The following is a 20,732-nucleotide window of genomic DNA, read 5'->3' as shown; positions in this document are numbered from 1 at the left end:
CAAGGGGTAACAACTCCTCCCCTCAGGAATGATACCTAGGATAATGCCAATCCTTACTCTCCTAGCCAAAAATCAGACTCTGGTCTTGCAGTTCTTTCTACTAAGCTGCTATCTCCGAGGCCCGAATCCTACTGATAGCCGCTGGGCCTCCACATACTTTCATTTCTATGTCTGTTATAGCTCTCCCTCCCCCCAACTAACCAACCTCAGAGCAACAGCAGTATTCTGGGTATACCACTGAAATGTTACGTATGGGGCATTTCAAGCCTAGGTATGAGGCATAACAAGAAAAAAAGCATTCAGCGAAAGACCAGAGTTGGGGTAAGAGACTGGGGTCTCCTCAGCTGCAACCAAAATGGAGATCAAAACCCAGGCTGTAATCAGGTCCTTAGCTAACCATATGGTCTGTGCCTCCTGAGCATATACCTGAATCTATAGAGGCCCCGTTTGAGAAGGGGCAGGGGAATGCCTAAGAATGGGGAGACAACTCCCAGGGAAATGTCAGGGTGTGGAGGAGGTAAAGAACATAACACCCAGAGGAAAGAGTGAGTCTAGGGTTCCAAGGTATGGCAGACCAAGAGGGTCGAGTAGAGACTGCAAAGCTTGTAGAAATATGGCTCCATGAGGCATGCCTCAGCTTGTTCTTTGAAAACTGCCCAGGAACGTGGGTTGCCTGTAGCCAGACTTCTATGAGCATCAAACCAGGAATCATTAAAAGCATAAGCAGTCGGGCTATGCCAGGCTGTATCTAGGTCATCACACCCTAGGGCCTAAGACCTTGTCTGGAGATAAGAAAGCCTCATTGCCTCCAGAGACTAGCACCTTCTCCCAGAGCAGCTGCTGTCTGCCCTGAGGGTTCAAGAGTCCTAGATTTGAGAGCTTGAGTCTGGCAAGTTAAAAAAAATATATTATATTTATATATATATATATATATTAATCTCCAGCTGTCCCCTTAAACCTTACAACCCTCCCTAAGGAGGAAAGACACATGTCAAGCTGTATCAGCCACACCGCACTGCACTCCAGCCTCCCCACTAGGCCTAGTACAACAGGGGATTAGGAAGAAAGACATCTGATTTCCAGTCTATTGGCATCCCCAGGGGTGGGGGGAAGGCAAGGGGCAGTGAAAAACAGCCAGGTGTTCTTGGTTTTGAGACTGGAAAGGGATAGCCTTGAAAGTGTGTCCAAACAAAGGGTGAGGGGAAGTGGGCAGTTCGTAGATTTCCTCTGAGGAAGGGGCCAATCGAGCAGAGTGACTACCAGATAACCACTTGCTACCAAGAAAACAGCATCCTGCTCCACCAGGACGAGATGAGCTCCAAAAGGTTAAAAAAAAAATAGCAGAGCCAAGGGGTGAGGGTGAGCATCGAGGCTCTGACCTGGAAATCATGCCTCCTGCCTGACCTCCTTTGGAAAGACCATCCAAGCCCTTTCTAAACCTTCCCCCTCGTCACCAGCCCAGGCCCCAGCTCTCTAAAATACACTAGTCAGCAAGGGTAGTCCCTTGTTACCATTCCCTTGCCTTTCCCAAGCTTGGCCCCTAAATCACAGAATGACAGAGCTAGAAGAGACTTTGGAGATTATCTCATTGGACCCCTTTACAAGTAAAGAAACTGAGGCACAGAGAGGCCCAAGGTCATACAGCAAGTTACTGGAAGTTGTACCCAGTTCTCCTGAAACCTGGTCATTTGTGCTTCCGAGGGTCCTGTCTGGGCTGTGTTAGTGAGCACATAAGAATGGGAATATCCTTTATCCCCAGTTCCTCTCAGGATATTCTACTGCACTGTATTTTTTATATTCTGCCCTAAGATAAGAAGCAAAGTGTCTACCGGGGCTTAACTCTGATGGCCCAATCAAATCTCCATGAAATAAAACCAAATTCCAAGTTTCTGAAGGGTCAGGCCTCTCCTTCCTTCTCTTACCACAACCATCCATTGGAAAATAGAAGAAATATGATTCTTCACTGTATTATTGAGTAATGACTAATCTTGGCACCAGAGAAGAGATTGGAGGCATGTGCTTGCCTTGTTTCACTGGAGAGGTAAAGGACCAACGTGAAATGTTGCATATGCTGTCACCAGTCACATCAACAAGTATCTATTATGTGCTTACGATGTGCCAGGGACTGTTGTGGATTTTAACAGCTATTTCTGTTCCAAATGAAGGCTCACCAGAGCCATATCCAGAAATGGTGGTGATGTGAAAACAAAAGGTATCCATAAAACTTCCAAAAGAAACAAAGGAGAGGTCCCCCCCTGGAAAGTCACTGGACAGGTGCCCTGATTGCCCTGAGGGTAATCCCACCCTGGCCTAATCCTCTCTCCTTTCTGCATGTCATGCTTTGAATTAGGACATGGGTGTAGAAAAGGTAAGTCAATCGTGGTCAGAACTGCCAAGTGTCAGGAGAGTTCTAAAGAAATAGATCCCTGATTGGATTCAATTGTCTCTTCCACTCTCAAGTGTGGCCTAAGCAAGCCCTCCTGGCAAGGGCCGACGGGTTGGGCCCAGAGTCCTGCCACCTGAGTCACCATCCTGTCATCCCCAGACTAAGGCTTGGTCTGATGATCTAACCTGGCCCTTTGTGTGACTGCCAAGTTTATGGAGCTCTACCAAGCCTCGAAGGTCACCAAGAGGCATGGAAACCACCACCGAGAACAATGGCTTTTGTTCCCATTTCCCTGTCATCCGACAACCAGCCAGGCACTCCTTTTCTTGAGCAGTCAGTCAGAAGGGTAAAATCAGCATTGCAGACTCTGTATGGAGTGGAAGTGAAAAAGGAGACAGACAATCCCCATACCTGAGGAGCACAGTCTAATGAGGAAACAGGATCAAAATATTCTCCCAGTACATAAGCAGGGTCTGCAACAGAAACAAGCTGGCAACTAGAAAAATAAAATCAAGCCTGGTGTGGTGGTATACACCTGAAATCCTACCACTGGGGCTGGTGGATAGCTTGAGCACTGGAATTCTGAGCTGCAGCACACCAAATTGATGGGGTGTCCACACTAAGTTACACATTGATATTGTGAGCTCTGGGAAACGGGGCCACCAAGCTGCCTAAGGAAGGTTGGGTGAACAGGACCAAGACAAGATTGAGTAGGTTGAAGCAACTCTGCTAATCAGAAAGGGGCAGGCCAATGAATAATAGCTCCTGCACTTCTAGCCTGAGCAAGATAGGGAGACCCAGTCTTAAAAACAAAATAAACTGGCAAGTATTTATTGCCAGGCACTTGGGGGTGGGGGAGAGATGTTGAAGGAATTATAATAGTAATAGTAGCACTTGGGTCATAATCTGAGGTTTCCTTATAACAACCCCTTCAAATACTATTACAGCCATTTTTATAGATCAGGAAACTGAAGCCCAATGAGTCAAAAAGCATTTATTAAGTACCTACTATGTGCCAGACACTGAGCTATGCCATAGGAATCCAAAGAAAAGCAAACCAAACCAAACCAGTCCCTACTCCCAAGAAGCTCACAGCTAATGGGGGAGATGATATGTGAACATCTATATACAAAGGAGATATATACAGTATAGATTGGAGATAATCTTGGAGAGAATTCCAACAGGTGAAAAACAGCCTGTCCTCAGCCACACAGCTCCATGTAGAAGTTGAATTCTGATGTAGTTATCTAGATCAGGCTGCAGGTCTTCTCACTCAAGTCTGACACGCTTCTCTCAAACACAGCATTTTCTAAACCTTATTCCCAGCTGTCCACACTTATTTCAAGTGCTTTCTCTCAGTTGCCGAGCTTTCGAGATCTAGTTTCCAACCTCTCCATTCAGCTAAATCTGCTCTGTACTAAAGCCAATGAGCCTTCTCAGTCCTCATTCTTTTTGACCTCTCTGCAGCATTTAGGCAATTAATCAACCCATGCCTCCATATGAGTCTGTTTTCCCAAGTGTTCCTGGATTTTCCTGACTCTGCCCTCCTGGTGCTTCTCCTACTTGTCTAACATTCCTTCTTGGTCACCTTTGCTGGATTACCCACCACCTAACCTTGGGTGTGTCCAAAATGTTTGTCCTGGACCCTCTTCTCTTCTGTCTCTACATACTCTCTCTGTGATCCTATTAGTTCCCATGGGCTCCATTGCCATCACTATGCAGAAGATTCCCAGATCTTTTTATATCCAGCCCTGGTCACTCTTCTGAAATCCAGTCCCACATTACCAACAGCCTGTTGGACACTTCCACTTGGATCTTCCAAGAAGTGTCTCAAACTCAACATATTAAAAATGGAACTCGTTGCCTTTCCCCCTGAATCTGCTACTTTTCTATTTTCTGTTTTTATTGAGGGGACAGACATCCACATTCACAACCTAGGAGTTATCCTTAGTTTTTCTCTTTCACTTTTACATTCAATCAGTTACGAAGTTTTATCAATGCTAGCTCTTCAATATCTCTTGGATCAATCAACAACCATTTATTAGGTGCCTGCTATTTGACAGGCACTGTGTTAGACCCTGGAGATACAAGTACAAAGAATGAAATCATCTCCTTTCAGTAAGCTTATCTAGCCACCACCCTAGTTCAAGCCCTGATCACTTCTTGTCTGGATTACATTGTGTCAGCTTCCTTATTGGAATCCAGGCATCTGATTTCTCCCTGCTCCAATCCACCCTCCACAGAGATGACAAAATAATCTTCCTAACGCATTGATCCTGCCACTCTACTGTTTCATGAACTTTCCATGACGCCTTAGTGTCTTCAGGATAAAATACAAACTCCCTAGCTTGGCATTGAAAGCACTTCCCAATCTGGCTCCAGTCTACCTTTCTAGACTTTGCATGTTACTCTATGTTCCAGTCAAGCTGGTCTGTCAGCTCTTCTCTCAATTCAGCACTCCTAACTCCATTTCTGGAATGCTCTCCCTCCTCACTTTTCCTCTTACAATCCTGAGTTTCCTCTAAGGCTCAGCTCATGTGCCATATCCTACAAGAAATCCTACCTGTTCCCCCAAATTATTAAGGGCTCTCTCCTTCCTCATATTATACATTATGTATATGCCAATGTATCTATACATACTATGGATATACCTATCTGTTTATATGTTTCACCCCTAGACTAGAATATATTGTTATATGCATTTTGCAGATGAGAAGCTGAAGGTCATAAACAGAACTGGAACTTGAGCTTAGTGCTTCTGACTCTACTAAGACCAATACTAACTGTTTTAAATACTAAATTTTATTTTTGAAAACATAACAAAAATCTATTTTGTCTCCCTCCTACGTCCCTCCCCACAATTGAAATAAGCAAAAAAATAAAAAATAAAAACTCTTGTAACACACACGCCTAGTCAAGCAAACCAAATTCTTGCATTTGGCCAGGTCCAAAAAGTCTGTCTCAGTCTGCATGCTGAGTCCATCCCCTCCCTCTCTGTCAGGAGTGGGGTATCATGTTTCATCATGCAGTCCTCTAGAATCATGGTCAGAGAAATCAAGAAGGATGAAGACTGAGGGAATCCAGCAAACAAGAGATCATTGATGACTTTTGAGAAAGCAATTTCAGTTGCATGACAAGGTCAGAAGCTAGACTGCAAAGGATTGGAAATGAGAGAAGCAAAATTAGACTTAACAGATGGGCTGAGAAGCAAGTCAGAGGAGAGAAAAAGGGAACAATGAAAAGCACAAATGTAAAGCAATTTGGCTGTGGGCAGAGAGATATAGGACAATAGCTTGAGGGGATGGTAGAGCCTAGTGAGGACTTTTTAAGGATGGGGAGACTTGGGAGTGAAAGTTAGGAGCAGAAACTGCTAGAGAGAGATGATTGTTCAGGCAACCCACTGGAAAGGAGAGGGAGGTACGGGATATGGTACACAGAGATGGATCAGTCTTGTGTAGAAGGGCCACCACTTCATCAGAGTCTGGAGTAAGGGAGGAGAAATAGGGGAAGGGGTGATGTCAAGGGATTATGAGATAAAGAGAAGGGGAGAAGAAGAAGCTCGAGGCAAAGGGCCTCTATTTTCTCAATAAGGTAAGAGGCAGAGTGTTCAGTTGTGAGGGTTGGAATGAGGTGGTGGTGTGGAAGGAAGAAAAGAGAAGGTACGGGAAGGCTGCTGTTGGGGACAATCAAGGAGGAGTAGAATGGCGGCTTTGCTGCGGTTGAGATTAAAAAAACGTGCATTGGATCTGGTCACCATGGTTACACTTGACTTAGCCATCTCTATTCTTGAGCATTTTAGTAGGACAGGAAAATATTGGAAAATCCCATTGTGACCTTGGAAAATCCAAGGTCATGATTTTTAAGAGCAGTGATTTGTTGTGAGAATCAAATGAGCCAACGTGAAACAAAAGCATTATACTAAAGTAAGGTTGCTATTATCATATCTCTTATTCCTCCTGTTAAAGTGTCCCACATACCTGCAAAATTATGTTTATGTTGTGTTCCTTTGTCTATGTGTTTTCCCCAAATGTAGGTTCCTCTAGGGCTGACTTGTGTTTCTGTGTCTGTATCCCCAGCACCTAGGACAGTGACCAGTACATACTATGTGTCTGGTAAATGTTTGTTGTATTATGTTTCCTTTTCTGTGCCCTATGCAGGGGCAAGATTCAGGAGAGTCCACCCCCAGAGAACCCCCAGCCAAGGATCAGAAGCAATTTGGAATTTGTACAAATTTTATTAAAAGAGAACAAAATGATTGGGAGAAACATTGGGCATTAGGGGGTGAGGGGTAGGTCGGTGATATTATCTGCTCCAGCCTGGGGAACTATGTCAGAGAAGCTGTCATTGGGAATGGCCCAGCCAAAGATTAGAGTAGGAAGGTTAAGCATTCTTGGAAGTGGAAGGAAGGCAATAGGAATGGAAGAGAGGAGGGTGGTGGGATGGGGTGGGGGGAAGCAATTAGGACTAGATAAGGACTCCTTTCCAGGGGCTGACGGTGTGGGAGAAGCATTCTCTAGGTTTCTCATCTTTTCAGCTGCTCTTACCCTGTCTCTGATCTCTGGCTCCCTGGGAGAGGAGTCAGAGAGAGGAGCTGATGCTCAGATGGCTACAGGTGCTGCTTCTTGGTAGATACTCTGGTGCTTGTGAGAGTCCAGATTGAGTTGGGGGGACAAGCCCCAGGCTTCACTTCTGTCTCTTGGTTCCTTCCTGTCCTCCTATCCCTACCTTCCCACCAAGACCCTGGGTCTCCATGAGTTCCAGATGACAATGGGTGGGCACTTGAGAGTTAGCTTCTTTTATTGTACATCCTTTCTTACCAAGAGCAAAGCCTGGAGCACCTGAACCTTCCTCCCACGTGGCCCGATGCAATGGGCCTCAGAAATGTTGACATTCTAGGCTCTAGGTTGACGCTCTAGCTCCTGCCCTTTCCGTGGTGTAGCAAGGTTCTGTGTCTGTGCACAAACCACTCAGCTTGTTGTGTCCCTCCTCAAACCAGCCCTCCGTTCCCAGGAGAAATGGTGGATCTCACCTGAATCCCCATCTGGAAGGGTTCTGGGTAGTAAGAGGAAGTGATACAGAAAACAGGAGATTCATTACAGGGATGGCTCAGGCTGAGGGGGCTTTTAGAAGCATCCTCAACCCAAGAAGGAAGCTCCATGGAGAGGAGGGATGGGTAGGGGTGTTGATGGTGGCCAGCTGGAGATGGGTGCATGCTTCCTGGGAGAAGGTAGGGGTCATAGTTTCCCATCTGAGGTCAAGACCTGGAGGTCAGCAGGGGAGTTTACACATAGCACAGTGTGTGAGACAGCAAGCTTCTCCACCAAGGAGGCCACAGCCCGGCCCACCTCCAGGTGGCTGACGAAGCCAGGACCCAGAGCTTCAGGGAGTGCAACCCCCATATTGATCTTCACCTGAGTGGCAGAGAGGCAGAGAAAGACATCATCAGTCTCTCTCTTCCCCATAGAGAACACAGTTCAATGGAAGTTGAGGGGGCAGTCCCATCTAAGGCTCAGCTCAAGTATATCCTCCTACAAGAAGCCTCCCCACTCCACCCACCCCAAGCAGCACCCTTCTGTCTCTATGTTCTATCTACTTTCCTGTGTTCATGTCTCTTCTCTTCAACAGAATGAGAGCAGAGAGGGCTTTCATTTCTGTATTTGTATCCCTGGTACCTATCAAGGGGCCTGGCATGTAACAGGCACTTAATAAATGCTTATTGATTTAAACTAACACAGGAAAGAACGGTCACCTACCTGAACAACTGCAGGAACCTCTGTCCGGGTCTTCCCACCTCGATTTTTGCCCCTCTAATCCTCCCTTTATACCAGCTGTCAGACTGGCTTTCCTCATGCATGCATGTGGTCACACATCTGTTTTAAAATCCCCTATTGCCTTCTGAACAAAGATCAAAATGCCTTTGCCCACACCTTCTAAGCCCTGCACAATTCTGGACTTATTTCACATTATTCCTTTTTGTGTATGCTCCATACAAACTGGAAAATCCTCCCTATGTCAACATATTCTGTCGGTTAACAAGCATTTATTAAGCACTTATTATGTGCAGGCACTGCTTTCTCTTGCCTTCATGCCTTTGTTTTATGTTTGCAAAAGTCCCCACCTTCCCTGTCTTCAAACACTAAATGGAACTGTAGGCAAGTCACTTCACCCTGTTTGCCTCAGTTTCCTCAGCTGTAAAATAAGCTGGAGAAGGAAATGGCAAACTGCTCCAGCATCTCTGCCAAGAAAACCCCAAATGGGGTCACGAAGATGGGGCCACAACTGAAAATGACTAAGCAGCAACAAACTAGGATCAAGATTTTGCCCCAACGTAGGAAAATTTTGAGGGCATCAGTACTTCCTGGTGTCTCAGAGTGAATTCATACCACACACACCCACACACACACACGCACACACACACACACACACACACACACACACGCACACACACACACACACACACACACATACACACACACACATACACACATACACACACACACACACGCACACACACGCACACACACACACGCGCGCGCGCGCACACACACACACACATACACACATACACACACACACACACACACACACACACACACACACACACACACGCACACACACACACACGGGCACGCGCGCACGGTCCACACCCGCACTGCAGATTGCCCCAGGCACAAATTACTCATGCTATAGCTCTGCAAATTCATACTAATTTTTAAAAATCCAACCCAAATGCTACCTTCTCTACGACGTATTCCCGCATCCCTCCTCAAGCCTCACATAACAGTAACAGTCTCTTATGTGCTTATCTGATATTATTTTGTATTATAGCCAGCTTTGTTTGTGCCTAATCCCTCTTCTAGACCATAAACTCCATGAGGGCAGGGGCTGTGTCTTATCTAAAATTTTCCTATTTCTCCCAGAGCTATCACAGGGTGGTTGAGTTGAATACTGACGTCTTTCAGGAATCCCAATGGTTAGATTTCCAGTTTTTCCCTCCCTGCCTTCCACCTCAGATGCCTGATGCCCCCCAGACCACATTACAGACGTTCATCCGGAGACTTTTCCCCTAGGGCCCCTCACCTCATTCAGCTTACAGGGTACATCAGGGTATTCCTCACGGACCACCCTGCTGAAGGCCAGGGCCCCTGAGGCCCCCAGGGTCAGGAAGCCTGTGCCTGGCCTGAGCAGACGATCTCCTGCACTGCCTAGAATACAACAAAAAGGTCAGACAGAAGCTTGGCATCCAGCTGTAGGGTGGGAGGGAGGGCGATGGACAACCCCAATGGTGACTCTTCTAGGGCTCCCCCAACACCCAGGGGACCCTAGAGTGACACAGACCTTGTTGGTCACCTTGCTTATTGCTTAGTCCCAGGGCCAGAGCCTCACCTGTGATAAAGGTGTAGGAGCCTTCAGGGTTCTCCCAGACCAGAGGAAAGAAGGCTTTCCAGGCAGTGAAGGTACTCAGGAGCAAGGTCTCCAGGACCTGAGGCAGGAGGGATCTTTGTCTTAGCCACAATTCTCAATGCTTTTCCCCATCTTCCCACCACTTACCTCCCTCCACTCTCACCCCACGGCCCCTCCATACCCACTGTAGCTCCTGCAGGCTCTGGGTATGGGGTGCTCCCCCTTGCCACCAGCTGAAGCCCAAAGAGGATACCACGTCCGTGACCTTCCTGCCTCCTCCCAGCAGAGCTGCCTTTGCTGCTTCCGCTCCATCCTCAGTGCCTACAGAGGGAAAGGGAGCCAAGCGGTGGGTAAGAGACTGGAGCTCTCCCTCCTCCTTTGTCCTGTGTTTGAGAAAGCTACACAGGTTCTCTGAAGACAGCCACACTCCTCTTCGGGTGAGATGAGTGTCAGCATATGGACCTGAAGGGGTATTCTTCACTTGTTATTCCTGATGTAGCCCTTTGGAGCTGGCTGAAATCGGGGAGCCCCAGAATAGCCTCTTGGTGTGGCACAGTGTTTCCACTCTGGAGTCACAGGACCCGGATTCAAATTCCGCTTCCAACACTTACTATCTCTGTGACCTTGGGCTGATTGCTTAACCTGTCTGGCCCTCAGTTTCCTCATCTGCAAATGAACTTAGTGGAAAGAATTCTGGAACTATCCTCAGGGGCCTGGGCATGTTGCAGACATCTTTTTCATATGGGAGTAGGATTGGATGGTCACTGAATGCCCTTTCAATTCCGAAATTCAGGCCTGTGATGTGAATTCAAATCTGGCTCTGCTTTGAACAAGCTGCTGGTTTAAGCAGCTCTGGGACTCAGTTTCCTCATCTGTAATATGAGGGAGTTGTATTAGATCATAGATTTAGAGCTAGAAGGGACTTTATTTTATCCGATCCCCTTCCATATTATCCCCTTCTGTGTACTTTATGCTCTATACAAACAGACACCTCTCTCCCCGCCTCGACATATTCTATGTCAGCCAACAAGTATTTATTAAGCACACACTGGTGGTGTCAGATATGGAATATGAACTCAGGTCTTCTGATACCAAGTTCAACACTCTTTCTACTGCTCTGCCTCCAGAGGAAAAGTTCTTAACCTTGGGTCTGTGAATTTTTTAAAAAAAATTTTTTTTTAATTTTTTTAAATTTTTTAAAATAATTTTATTTTTTTCCAATTAAAATGTTAAAACAATTTTAACTTTTTTTTAAGTTTTGGGTTTCTACCTCTCCAACGGTATGGCAGAAAAAACTTTTTAATAACTGTATTTTGATGGAATTTATTTCCTTTATAATACTATGTATTTGACTTTATGCATTTAAGAACATGATTTTGAGGAGGGGTCCAGGACACAGAAAAGGTTAAGGGCACCACTTTAGAGTTACTCCAGATCACGTCTAGGGTTCCTCTCAGTCCTAATGTATGACCCTGTGGCTGCCGGGGCTGGGTTCAGGGCCAAGTTCTCACCTATCTTTCTAGCCCCAGCATTTAGCTTTGGTCGCTGCCCTCCCTTTCCCATGCATCTCTCCCCAGAACACATTTGCCTCTTGGTACAAGCCCAAGGCCCAACCCCTACTGCCTTGGGCACTCCCAGAACCCCTGCCCCACCCTACACCTGGGGCAGTGACTCACCAACATCCCCGACCACAGTGAAGAGTCTATTGTGGGCTTCTGCTGGGAGGAAGTTCCGCAGTTTCTCCAGGCGTGTGGCATCCCTGGAGATGACAGCAACCTGGAACCCTGTGGTGGTGGAGGAAGGTCAGGACAAAGGCTCCTAGAAACACCAATCTACAGAGTGGGACCCCACCGGCCAAGGGTCTGGGCCAGAAGACACTCAGTCAAAGCTGGTACTGTGTACCTGCCTTGAGCCCATTAGGAAGCAAATAAAGCCCAGAAATTTAGAACTCAAAGGAACCCCAGAAACCATCTAATCCAACTAAGGATAAAGTAGAAAGAGCTAGAGGAGACCAGGCTTCAAATCTCAGTTCTGCTACTTCCTTTAATTTTAGACAAGGCTTCCCCTATCGGGCCTTGGTTTCCTCATCTCAACAGGGTGTTCCTAAAGTCTGGACGAATTGGCAAAAATGCCTATTTTCAAGAAATGAAATGAATGAAATTTTCAACCACATTTTATTTAACAAAATACATCTTCAATATGATTTCCATCATTTGTGATGCAAAGGTTGATGCGCTTTGCAAGATTCATGTGAACTCGATGCAATAACTCCACATTGCCATCAATTTTCCTGTGTCCAGACTTTAGGGACACCCTGTAGAATAAAAGAATTGGACTACATCAGAGACGCTTCCCCCTTTTTTTGTTTAATGGACCACTTTGGTGGGCTGAGAAAACCCATGGAACCCTTCTCAGAATAATCGGTATTTTTAAAATTCATAATTGCTAAATTGCTGAATTTTGTTTAAATATTAGTAAAAATGAAGATGCAATTTTTTTTCTCATCCAAGTTCATGGACCCCCTGAAATCTGTCCTTGGACCCCAGGTTAAGAATCCTTGGATTACATACTCCCCCTGTTGGTGCTTTCTAGGTCTAAACCCTATAACCACTTCACTTTATGGAGTAACTGAAGTCCAGGAGGTTTGAATAGTCTGCCCAAGAGACACCCAGGTATGGGCAATGGGAGGAAGTGGCTTCCTGAACCCTAGGTCTAGTCCTGTCTGGCCCTGGGAGCTGGGCTACTGACCCACAGCCAGGGTGTTCTCCCACTAGGCTACTGGCCATCTATCTATCCCAGCTCTGCACCTCCTTCCCCCTCCAAGTCCAGTGGGAAAAGAAAGGACTCGGAAAAAAAAAAAAGCACCACTTGACCAGATTCATTGTCCAGGAGCCTCTACAGAAATCCTGGGGCTGGGCGGGAACGAGAAATCTGGCTTTAGCTCCTTCCCGGGAGGCTATGAGAGAGTATCCTTCCAGGATCGTGGGGAGTGAGTACTGAGGTAAGACCGGATGCTCTGCAGAGCCTGCATCCCCCAGGCAGGGCACCAGCAAGGTGGAGTGGAAAGCACACTGGATTTGTAGTCAAAGGACCTGGGTTCGGAACTCAGCTTTGCTGCTTCCTACCCGCCTGATCTCTTTGGGTCTCAGTATTCCCTTCTGCAAAATGGGAAGTTAGACTAAAGTGCCTGGTTTTAAATCCTGTGACCCAGGCTTCCTCAACCTGGGATTTCCTCAGCTGGCCTCTCCAACACCCCCACCCTCCATCTAACCTCCCCCTTTGCTGCCTTCTGCACCCGCAGTGAGTTCCCACCCAACTGGGGACCATGATCCCACCCATCACACTTTCCCCGAAGTCCCTCACCCTTGTCCAGGAGTGACTTCACAATCCCAGAGCCCACGGTCCCAGCTCCTCCCAGCACCAGGACCAGGCGCTCAGAAGGGGCCATACTGTCAGGGAGGGTGCCCCTCAGACGAAGCGAAGTCTTGGCAGCGAGGAAAGATTAAGTAAAGAAGGTTCCTTGGAGATCCCGCCCTTACAGCCCCTCACTGGCCAATCCCTCAGCACCTGGGAGGTGTTGGCTCCGCCCCGCGGGCTGCCCGCCAACCCCCCCAAATCTTGCAAGCTAATTTACTAGCTCTATTGTGTAGTCTGGGAACAGAACTGGAAAGGAGTTTAGAAGTTATAGGCTCTAATTCCCTCATTCTACTGGGAGGGAAAGAAAATTGCTCCGAATCTCACAGCGCAACTCTTCCAGTCCAACCCGGAACAATGAATCCCCTCTACAATTGAGCTAGTGTTCATGTGATGCTTTAAAAAGGTTTGCAAAGCACTTTATATATCATTTGATTTTTACAACAACCCTGTAGAGGTTATTTACATTATCTCCATTTTACAGATGACAAACTGAGGCTTAAAGAGTCAGACCTGGAACTCGGTTCTTGCTGGCTTCAGGTCTTTTGTTCCATCCACTGAACTACCTAGCTGTCTCACCCACCCTCTTCAACAAGTGGGCATCCACAGAAAAATAGTAGTTATTGCTCTAGTCATGTCTGAGTCTTCGTGACCCTATGTTTCCTTGGCAAAGGTACTGGAGTGGTTTGCCATTTCCTTCTCCAGCTAATGTTACAGATGAAGAAACTGAGGCAAGCTAGGTTAAGTGACCTGCTCAGGGTCACACAGCTGACCACAGGCCAAGTGCTCTGTCCACTGAACTACCTAGTTGCTAATAATAGTCACAATAATCATAATAATATTTATTAACAGCTAGCATTTATAAAGCGCTTGTTATGTGCCAGGTACTGTGCGAAGCATTCTACGAACATTATATCATTTGATCCTCACCACAACCCTGGTAGGGTAGGTGGGAGCTATTATTATTATCCCTGTTTTGCACTGGAGGAAACTGAGGCAGAAAGAGGTTAAGTGGCTTGCCCAGGGCAGACACTCAAGGGTCTGAGGCAGAATTTGAACTCAAGCCTTGCTGACTTTAGGTAGCTAGGTGGCGAAGTGGATGGATTTCCAGCCTGGAGTCAGGAAAACTCTTCTTTCTGAGTTCAAATCTGGCCTCAGACACTTACTAGCTGTGTGACCCTGGGCAAGTCATTTCACTCTGCTTGCTTCAGCTTCTTCATCTGAAAAATGAGCTGCAGAAGGAAATGGCAAAGCACTCCAGTATCTCTGCCAAGAAAACCCCAAGTAGGGTGGCAAAGAGTCAGACAGGACTGAAAGACACCTAAACGACAATAACTTGCTGGCTGCCAGTCCTTTGCTCTATCACTGAACCACCTATCTGCCTTCATGCTTTTGTCTGGGAATAAGGGAATTTATTCCACATTTGGAGAGATTCTTTGGCACACTAAGCCTAAAAATACCTTTCTACATTTCTACCCATGGATTCTGGTATGCGGCAGAGTCTAGCGTCAAACCCTGGTGCTTTGACCCCAAACCCCAGTACTCTTTCTACATCCCACTGGCTTTCTCTTCTTCTTCTTTTTTTTTTTTTTCCTGAGCTGTCCTGGGGGAACCATGGAGCACAGCATCAAGAAGGCAGGGGTTTCTCCTGGTCGCTGCCCAGCTCCATCTCTCCTCCTCCTCCACGAAGCCTTCCAGGGGCTCGCAGTTACCCCATGCTGAGTCGGTTTTGTTTGGGGTTCTGCAAAAAGGCCCTGGAGGTTAGTTTTAGAAGACCTGGGTTTGGATCGCTCTGATTTGTTGCATGATCTTGGGCTAGTACCTGCCACTTTCTGGGCCTCGGTCTGACCTACAAAATAAGGAGGCTGGACTTAATAATCTAGGTCTCCTTTCTAATCTCCTACAATCTTGACTTTTGATGCTTCTGTGATGCTGGCAGGCTAAGGTGGTCAGAGAGCAGCTTTTACTCTCGAGGGAACAAACTCAGATCTCTAGTGGCCCAGTATTGCCACCTAGCGTCCGAGTAAGATTGAGTGCCTGCGGTGGGCATTGCGGGGAGGGAGCTACTGGGGTAGGAGAGAGGAGGGAAGGGACAGAAGCCTCCAGGCTCCATCGCCGCCATAGGGAAACTGATTTCACTTTGTTAGAACTAGAAAGGATCCTAGGCTATTATTCACGCCCCTCATTTTACAGGATAGGGAACTGAGGCCCACAGCGGGCCCACAGCAAAGTTGGGGCAAGGCTGGGACGAGAGCCCAGGTGTCTGGTCTTAGTGTTATTAATTTGTGCCACGCACACCCTGATGTAGGAAGTATTACTTCTCAGAGCGAAGCTGAAACACATGTACAGAGACACAACTTTTCAGACTGGACTGGGCAAAGGGCAGCGGCCCCGCACGTACTAGCCTTTGACTGGTCGCATCTTAGGCAGAGGGAGCGATTTTCCCGACTCTTTTGGGCCACTGCTTGACTAAGGGAAGTTACCCCTTATGTGAGTCATGAGTTGTGAACCGCAGTGCTTCCAAATCCATGCTCCCTGGAGCCCTCACTCCTCTGGCCCAGGATCCTAGCAGGGTCGTGAGACTGCCACTCATTTTACAGTTAAGGAAACTGAGTCCTAGAGAAGAACATAGCTAGGGGGTGGTGGAGCCTGATCTTTGGACCCCAAATCTAGACGCTGATGACAACTGGTGAGATGATGAATCGGAGTGCCGGCTTCCTCGCTTCCTATCCCCAGGTGGGTGGGTCCCCACCCCTTTCCCCACTCTCACCCTTCCATTCTCTGCAGAAGCCTCCTAGTTCCTTCTTTCAGCTCCTTCTGTCCGGCAAGGACACAGTTAAACTCCAAAATTGGGCGGGGAAGGGGGGGGCGGAACCCCCAAACCACGCCCCATATGCGTCAGCCCCCGTGTCTGACCAATGGGGGGGGAGAGACCCCCACGAAGCCGGAAGGGCCCTACAGGGCCATTGGGCTCTGGGCTGTGCGGCGGGCGTCGGAGGCGACTCCTGGAACCTGGACAGGTACAGACGCCTCCCTGGGTTCCCGCCTCCCCTTCCATTTCCCATCCTGAGGCTGAGGCTGGGATCCATCCGGGGGCGGGTGTGGGGGCGGCCTGAATCTGGTCCACGGAGCACATCTGGCTCGCGCTCCCAGTCGGCCAGGGAAGAACATCTGGCTCGGCTCGTCCGTTTCTCCGGGGCGCTGGGCTGGGGGCCGTGGAAGGTACCCATGGAGGGGTCCCAGGGGAGGTCGGTGGGACTCCGCACCTAATCAGCCACCACCCCCACCCCCACCCTCACCCCCCAGGATGGGCGCCAGCTCCCTGTCGGAGGATTACCGTCTGTGCTTGGAGCGGGAGCGGCGGAGGGGAGGCTCGGGCGTCTGTGCAGACCCCACTCTGCGGGCCGTGCTCTGGCAGATCCTCGTGGAGGATTTCGATCTCCACGGGCTGCTCCAGGACGACGCCCTGGCCCTCTTCACCGATGGGCTGTGGGGCCGAGGAGACCTGGCCCCCGCCCTGCGCAACCTGGCCCGGGCGTTCGAGCTTCTGGAGCTAGCCGCCGTCCACCTCTACCTCTTTCCCTGGAGGAAGGAGTTCACCACCATCAAGGTAGAAGCGGCCCGGGAATTCCCCAGCTGTGCCTGGGCAAAGGGGACTCTGTCCTGGGCTCGAGTCGTGTGCTGGGCACAGGATGGGGGCGGGGAGTGGGGAGGAGGAATGCAGCCCGCATTTGGCTAGAGTGGCTCGGGGGTGGGGGTGGACCCTGTTGCTCTTTCTGGGGCCAAGGCGATAGAGCAGTCGTGGCCTAAGCCTCTGAACTTTGCCTGGCCTCCTAGGGGCCAGGACACCAGAGCCTAGGCAAGGTGCCCAAGCTTAAAAAAACACCTTTCCCCGAATTATCCCATCCCCTGGGGATCATCTCAGTCACAGGCAATTTTGCCAGAGTGGGGTTAAGTAGATATGTAGAATAATGGAAAGTGGGCGGGATTTGGAGCCAGGTTCAAGTCCCTTTTAGTGCCTCGGTTTCCCCATGTGCAAAACAAAAGTGTTGGACTGAAATGATTTCTGAAGGTCCCAAATCCTATGAGCAGATGGAGAACGAGGACAGACTACAGAGAGGACCCAGTCCCTTAGTAGGTGAAGATTCTATGCCCGCACTCATTTCTCCCTCTTGCTTCCTGTTTATTCCGTGCCCAGAAGCAATAGAGAATAAGGTTTCTCCAGGGTAGCAATGAGCTGCCATGGCAATCAGGATGCCAGCTAGAACGAGCTGGAAAAAAGATTGCCCCAGCAACTTTGTGAATCCAGAATGTTGGGGAGGCAGCTGAGTGATGTCATCTTGGGCAGCGTGGGAGAGTAACACCTCCACTCTGTTACTGTGGCAACACCAGCCTCACCAGGAGCGTAGGGGCTAAGTTAGAAAACCAGGTTATCTCAGCAGCGACATCTGCTGGTCGGTTCGGCAGCATACCAGTCTAGCGAGTAGGGCTTCTTAACCTTTCCTTGGGTCAAGGACCCCTTTGACCTTCCGGTGAAGCCTAGGGATTCCTGTGAGAGCAATCTTTTTAAATAATGGAAGGAAATGTTCGATTTCAGTTAGAGGTTAGTGAAAATATAGATTTAATTTTTTTTTCTCCACCCAAGTTCATGGATCTCACAAATTCTGTCCATGGACACCTAAAAGGAGTTAGATCCCAGGTTGAGCACCCCTGAGCTATAGGAAAGAGTGTTAGATTTGGAGTCAGAAGAGACCTCGGTTCAAATGACACTGTAAACCAAGGGAAGTCAGTCAACCTCTCTGACCCTGTTTCCTTATCTGTAAAATGAATACTTATACTACCAGCTTCACAGGGTTGCTGAAAGGAAATCCTTTGTGACCCAATAGCAATCTCAGTTATTGATGGATGGGGAAAAGAGTTATGACAGGCTGAGCATCCCTAAATCAATAACATGGTTCTTTTTGGCTACAGACCTTTTCCGGGGGCTATGTCCACTTCCTCAAGGGTGTGCTCTCAGAGGACCTCATCACCAAGTGCTTCCAGAAGATGGGCTACACCAGGAGGGATGAACATCACCTGGTCGTGGCCACTCCACCCCCAGGCTATGAGCTAATTCAGGTGGCTCTAGGCTGCTTTGCTCTGAGGTTGGAGTGTGAGATTCTAGGGGAGATCCTGACCAAGCTGGGAACCAGCCTATTGTCTGCAGAGGAGCTGATTGAAGAGCGTCGAGCCAGTGGTGATGTGGACACGTGTGTGGACCGGCTAAGGAGGCGGCTGGCTGGAGCTGGAGAGCCGTCCACAAGGCCCTTGGTCAGTTACCCTGCTGGTATTGATTTGTATAGTGACATGCTGGAAGAAGGGGCTGAGGACGATTCCTTGTATGGTGAGCCCCTAGGTGGGCCAGAGTCACCCTCCCCGGAGCTAGCCTATCAACCCCCTATCTGGGAACAGAGTGCCAAACTGTGGGGCACTGGACACATGGCCTCCAGTGCCAGGGAGCTTCGGGACAATGGGAGCAGCTGGGAGTCTCCAAGTGTGGAGGAGCCAGTTGAGGAGAGCCTGTCCTATGAGGCCTTTGAAGAACCCACCGAAGAGAGAACCACCTTCTCCTTCATTGCCTTGCGGCGGGAGCTGACCCCAGAAGTTGCAGGGAGCAAGAGCCCCAGCCGTTCCCCTCGGCACATCAGGGCCAGTGGGCATCTTGAGGCTGCTGAAGGGACCCCTACTTCTCCCTCTGCGTCTGGTGGGGAGCCCCAGCGCTACCAGCTTCATGGTTGCCTGCCAGTGGGCACTCTGCCCACCTACTGCTGTGATACGTGCTGCCAGCTCCATGCCAGCCACTGCCAGGCTGTCTATAGCTGCCGCTTGGGCCACACACTGCATGAGCTGCTGAGTGAGAAGCAGCGACGTCTCTGGCTCCAGAGGACCCAGCTGGACTCCCTGCTTTATGAGAGTCCCCCCAGGGCCAGGCCCTAGGATGAGTTGGGCCAATAGTGAACTGCCCAAAATCGTATGGCTTTCCCCCCTCTTACCTCCAAGGAGAGAGCTGGCTCATCTCCTGGTTGATAGAGGGGATAGGAACCTTCTAGCTGAGTAGGAAAGGAAGGAGTCCTGTAATCCTGATCCCCTGACCTAGACCCTCAGCCCCTTCTCTAAATAAAAGGCTAGAGGTAGCAGTATCTGGGGGCTCAGAATTTAGGAGACCTGGGTTCTAGTTCCTTCTGCACCAACTAATTGTGTGAGTTCCGTTAGGTCATTCACTGTCTCCATTTGTCACTAAGCAAAGTTAGGCCCTGGGAGACTAACAACAATCCTATAAACCCCATGATATATTTGAAAACACTTTGAAAAAGCTTAAAGCATTCTAACAATGTCAGCTGGAATTGCTCTGCCAGGGAATTCCTGTCTCTTGGAAATGGAAAGGCAAAGTGAGTCTTCAGTGAGGTGATAAGCAAGCCAGCTGGGTTACCCATAAAACCAGCCTCCCTCTCCCTGCCACCTATGGCATCTAGGTGCGAGCCCTTCTGCCAGGGAGAGAACAGCCCCAGCCAATGGCAATCTTGGCATTTCGTGAGCTGGGGTTGGCCCACCCTTCTGCACTGCCCAGACAACTCCAGCAAAAACATTCCTCTTCCACAAGACCCTTCTGACCAGCGAGGGTTGGGACCACGGAGGAAGGGCCTGTCCTGTGTAGGTGGCTGTCTGTATTAAAGTGTGAGGTGATTCAGTGTTTACCAGGGACTTTCTTTGCCTGTTCTTGATGAGTTCTTTTGCCGAACTGTTCCAAAGCTGGCTGCCCCAGGGACTTCAAACACCACATCCTCTTTTCTCCCCCTCAGCTGATTACTGTAGGTATGTTGAAAACAGTTGTGTTGTGCCAGGCACCCAGCACGATCAGCCTGCCTGGGTCTTCCCCTAATCTGACTCAGACAAATTGGATTTGGCCTCTCCTCTGAAACTTCTTCTATATCCTCATTATCTTTACCCTAGTATTTCAGGGCTCTCAGGTCCTGCCAACCCTGAGAGAGGGGTAGATGGAAGATTTTTGTCTACTCCTTGTTGTCCCCCTCCCAGTGGGATGCTGTTTGGCAGCAGCAACAGCAGCAGCCAATTGGAAGGTGAAGTCTGAGCAGCCTGAAGGATCCCTCTTTGCTGGATGCCAAGAGTTGACAAGCATTTATTAAAGGCTCGCTCTGTGCCAGGCACAGAGTGCCAGGGGGTACAAAGGCAAAAAAAAAAAACCCCTGCCCCCAAGGAGTCCACAGTCTAATTAGGCCCAGGGGGCATCTGTTCCAAGGGCCATCTCTTCTAGGGGTTATGTGATCTTGGATGGAGACTAAAGGGTCATTTACCTAGCTCAATGGCTATACAGTGCACTACATGAATGTAAGATGTTCGGAAAGGGTTAGGTGCTTAGCCTGAGCCTGTCCAGGTTGGGGGAAGAAGGGAGAATGTGTCATCCTAGTTACAGACTTGGCTGGCCAGACCAGGCCACCACAGCCACCAACAATTTGCTTGCAATAGCTTT

The 20,732-nt window shown here is 48.8% G+C and overlaps 2 protein-coding genes across 2 annotated transcripts; one reads left to right on the top strand and one right to left on the bottom strand.

The window, feature by feature from the left end:
- Positions 1-7,620: 7,620 nt before the first annotated feature.
- On the bottom strand, positions 7,621-13,238 carry LOC118844616. The gene is made up of 6 exons (XM_036752546.1): positions 13,154-13,238; positions 11,467-11,574; positions 9,972-10,111; positions 9,773-9,869; positions 9,467-9,591; positions 7,621-7,797 (listed from the first exon to the last, which is right to left on the bottom strand). The coding sequence occupies exons 1-6, from the start codon at positions 13,236-13,238 to the stop codon at positions 7,621-7,623; spliced, it is 732 nt and encodes a 243-aa protein (XP_036608441.1).
- A 2,858-nt stretch (positions 13,239-16,096) lies between these two features.
- On the top strand, positions 16,097-19,945 carry SPATA2L (spermatogenesis associated 2 like). Its single transcript, XM_036748340.1, has 3 exons — positions 16,097-16,224; positions 16,511-16,814; positions 18,176-19,945. The coding sequence occupies exons 2-3, from the start codon at positions 16,512-16,514 to the stop codon at positions 19,178-19,180; spliced, it is 1,308 nt and encodes a 435-aa protein (XP_036604235.1). The 5' UTR covers positions 16,097-16,224; position 16,511; the 3' UTR covers positions 19,181-19,945.
- Positions 19,946-20,732: the final 787 nt, after the last annotated feature.

This window comes from Trichosurus vulpecula, chromosome 3 (genome assembly GCF_011100635.1).
Source record: "Trichosurus vulpecula isolate mTriVul1 chromosome 3, mTriVul1.pri, whole genome shotgun sequence".
Taxonomy (NCBI): Eukaryota; Metazoa; Chordata; class Mammalia; order Diprotodontia; family Phalangeridae; genus Trichosurus; species Trichosurus vulpecula.
The sequence above is the reverse complement of the archived record's forward strand: the minus strand, read 5'-3'. Positions and strand labels throughout refer to the sequence as shown.

Bases quoted from the DNA above. Each gene is read 5' to 3' on its own strand.
- SPATA2L (XM_036748340.1), top strand. From the start codon at position 16,512: ATGGGCGCCAGCTCCCTGTCGGAGGATTACCGTCTGTGCTTGGAGCGG. The intron at 16,815-18,175 runs GTAGAAGCGGCC...TTTTGGCTACAG, and splicing joins AGGAGTTCACCACCATCAAG to ACCTTTTCCGGGGGCTATGT.
- LOC118844616 (XM_036752546.1), bottom strand. From the start codon at position 13,238: ATGGCCCCTTCTGAGCGCCTGGTCCTGGTGCTGGGAGGAGCTGGGACC. The intron at 11,575-13,153 runs GTGAGGGACTTC...CCACCACCACAG, and splicing joins GAAGTCACTCCTGGACAAGG to GGTTCCAGGTTGCTGTCATC. The intron at 9,592-9,772 runs GTGAGGCTCTGG...GTTGTATTCTAG, and splicing joins CTCCTACACCTTTATCACAG to GCAGTGCAGGAGATCGTCTG.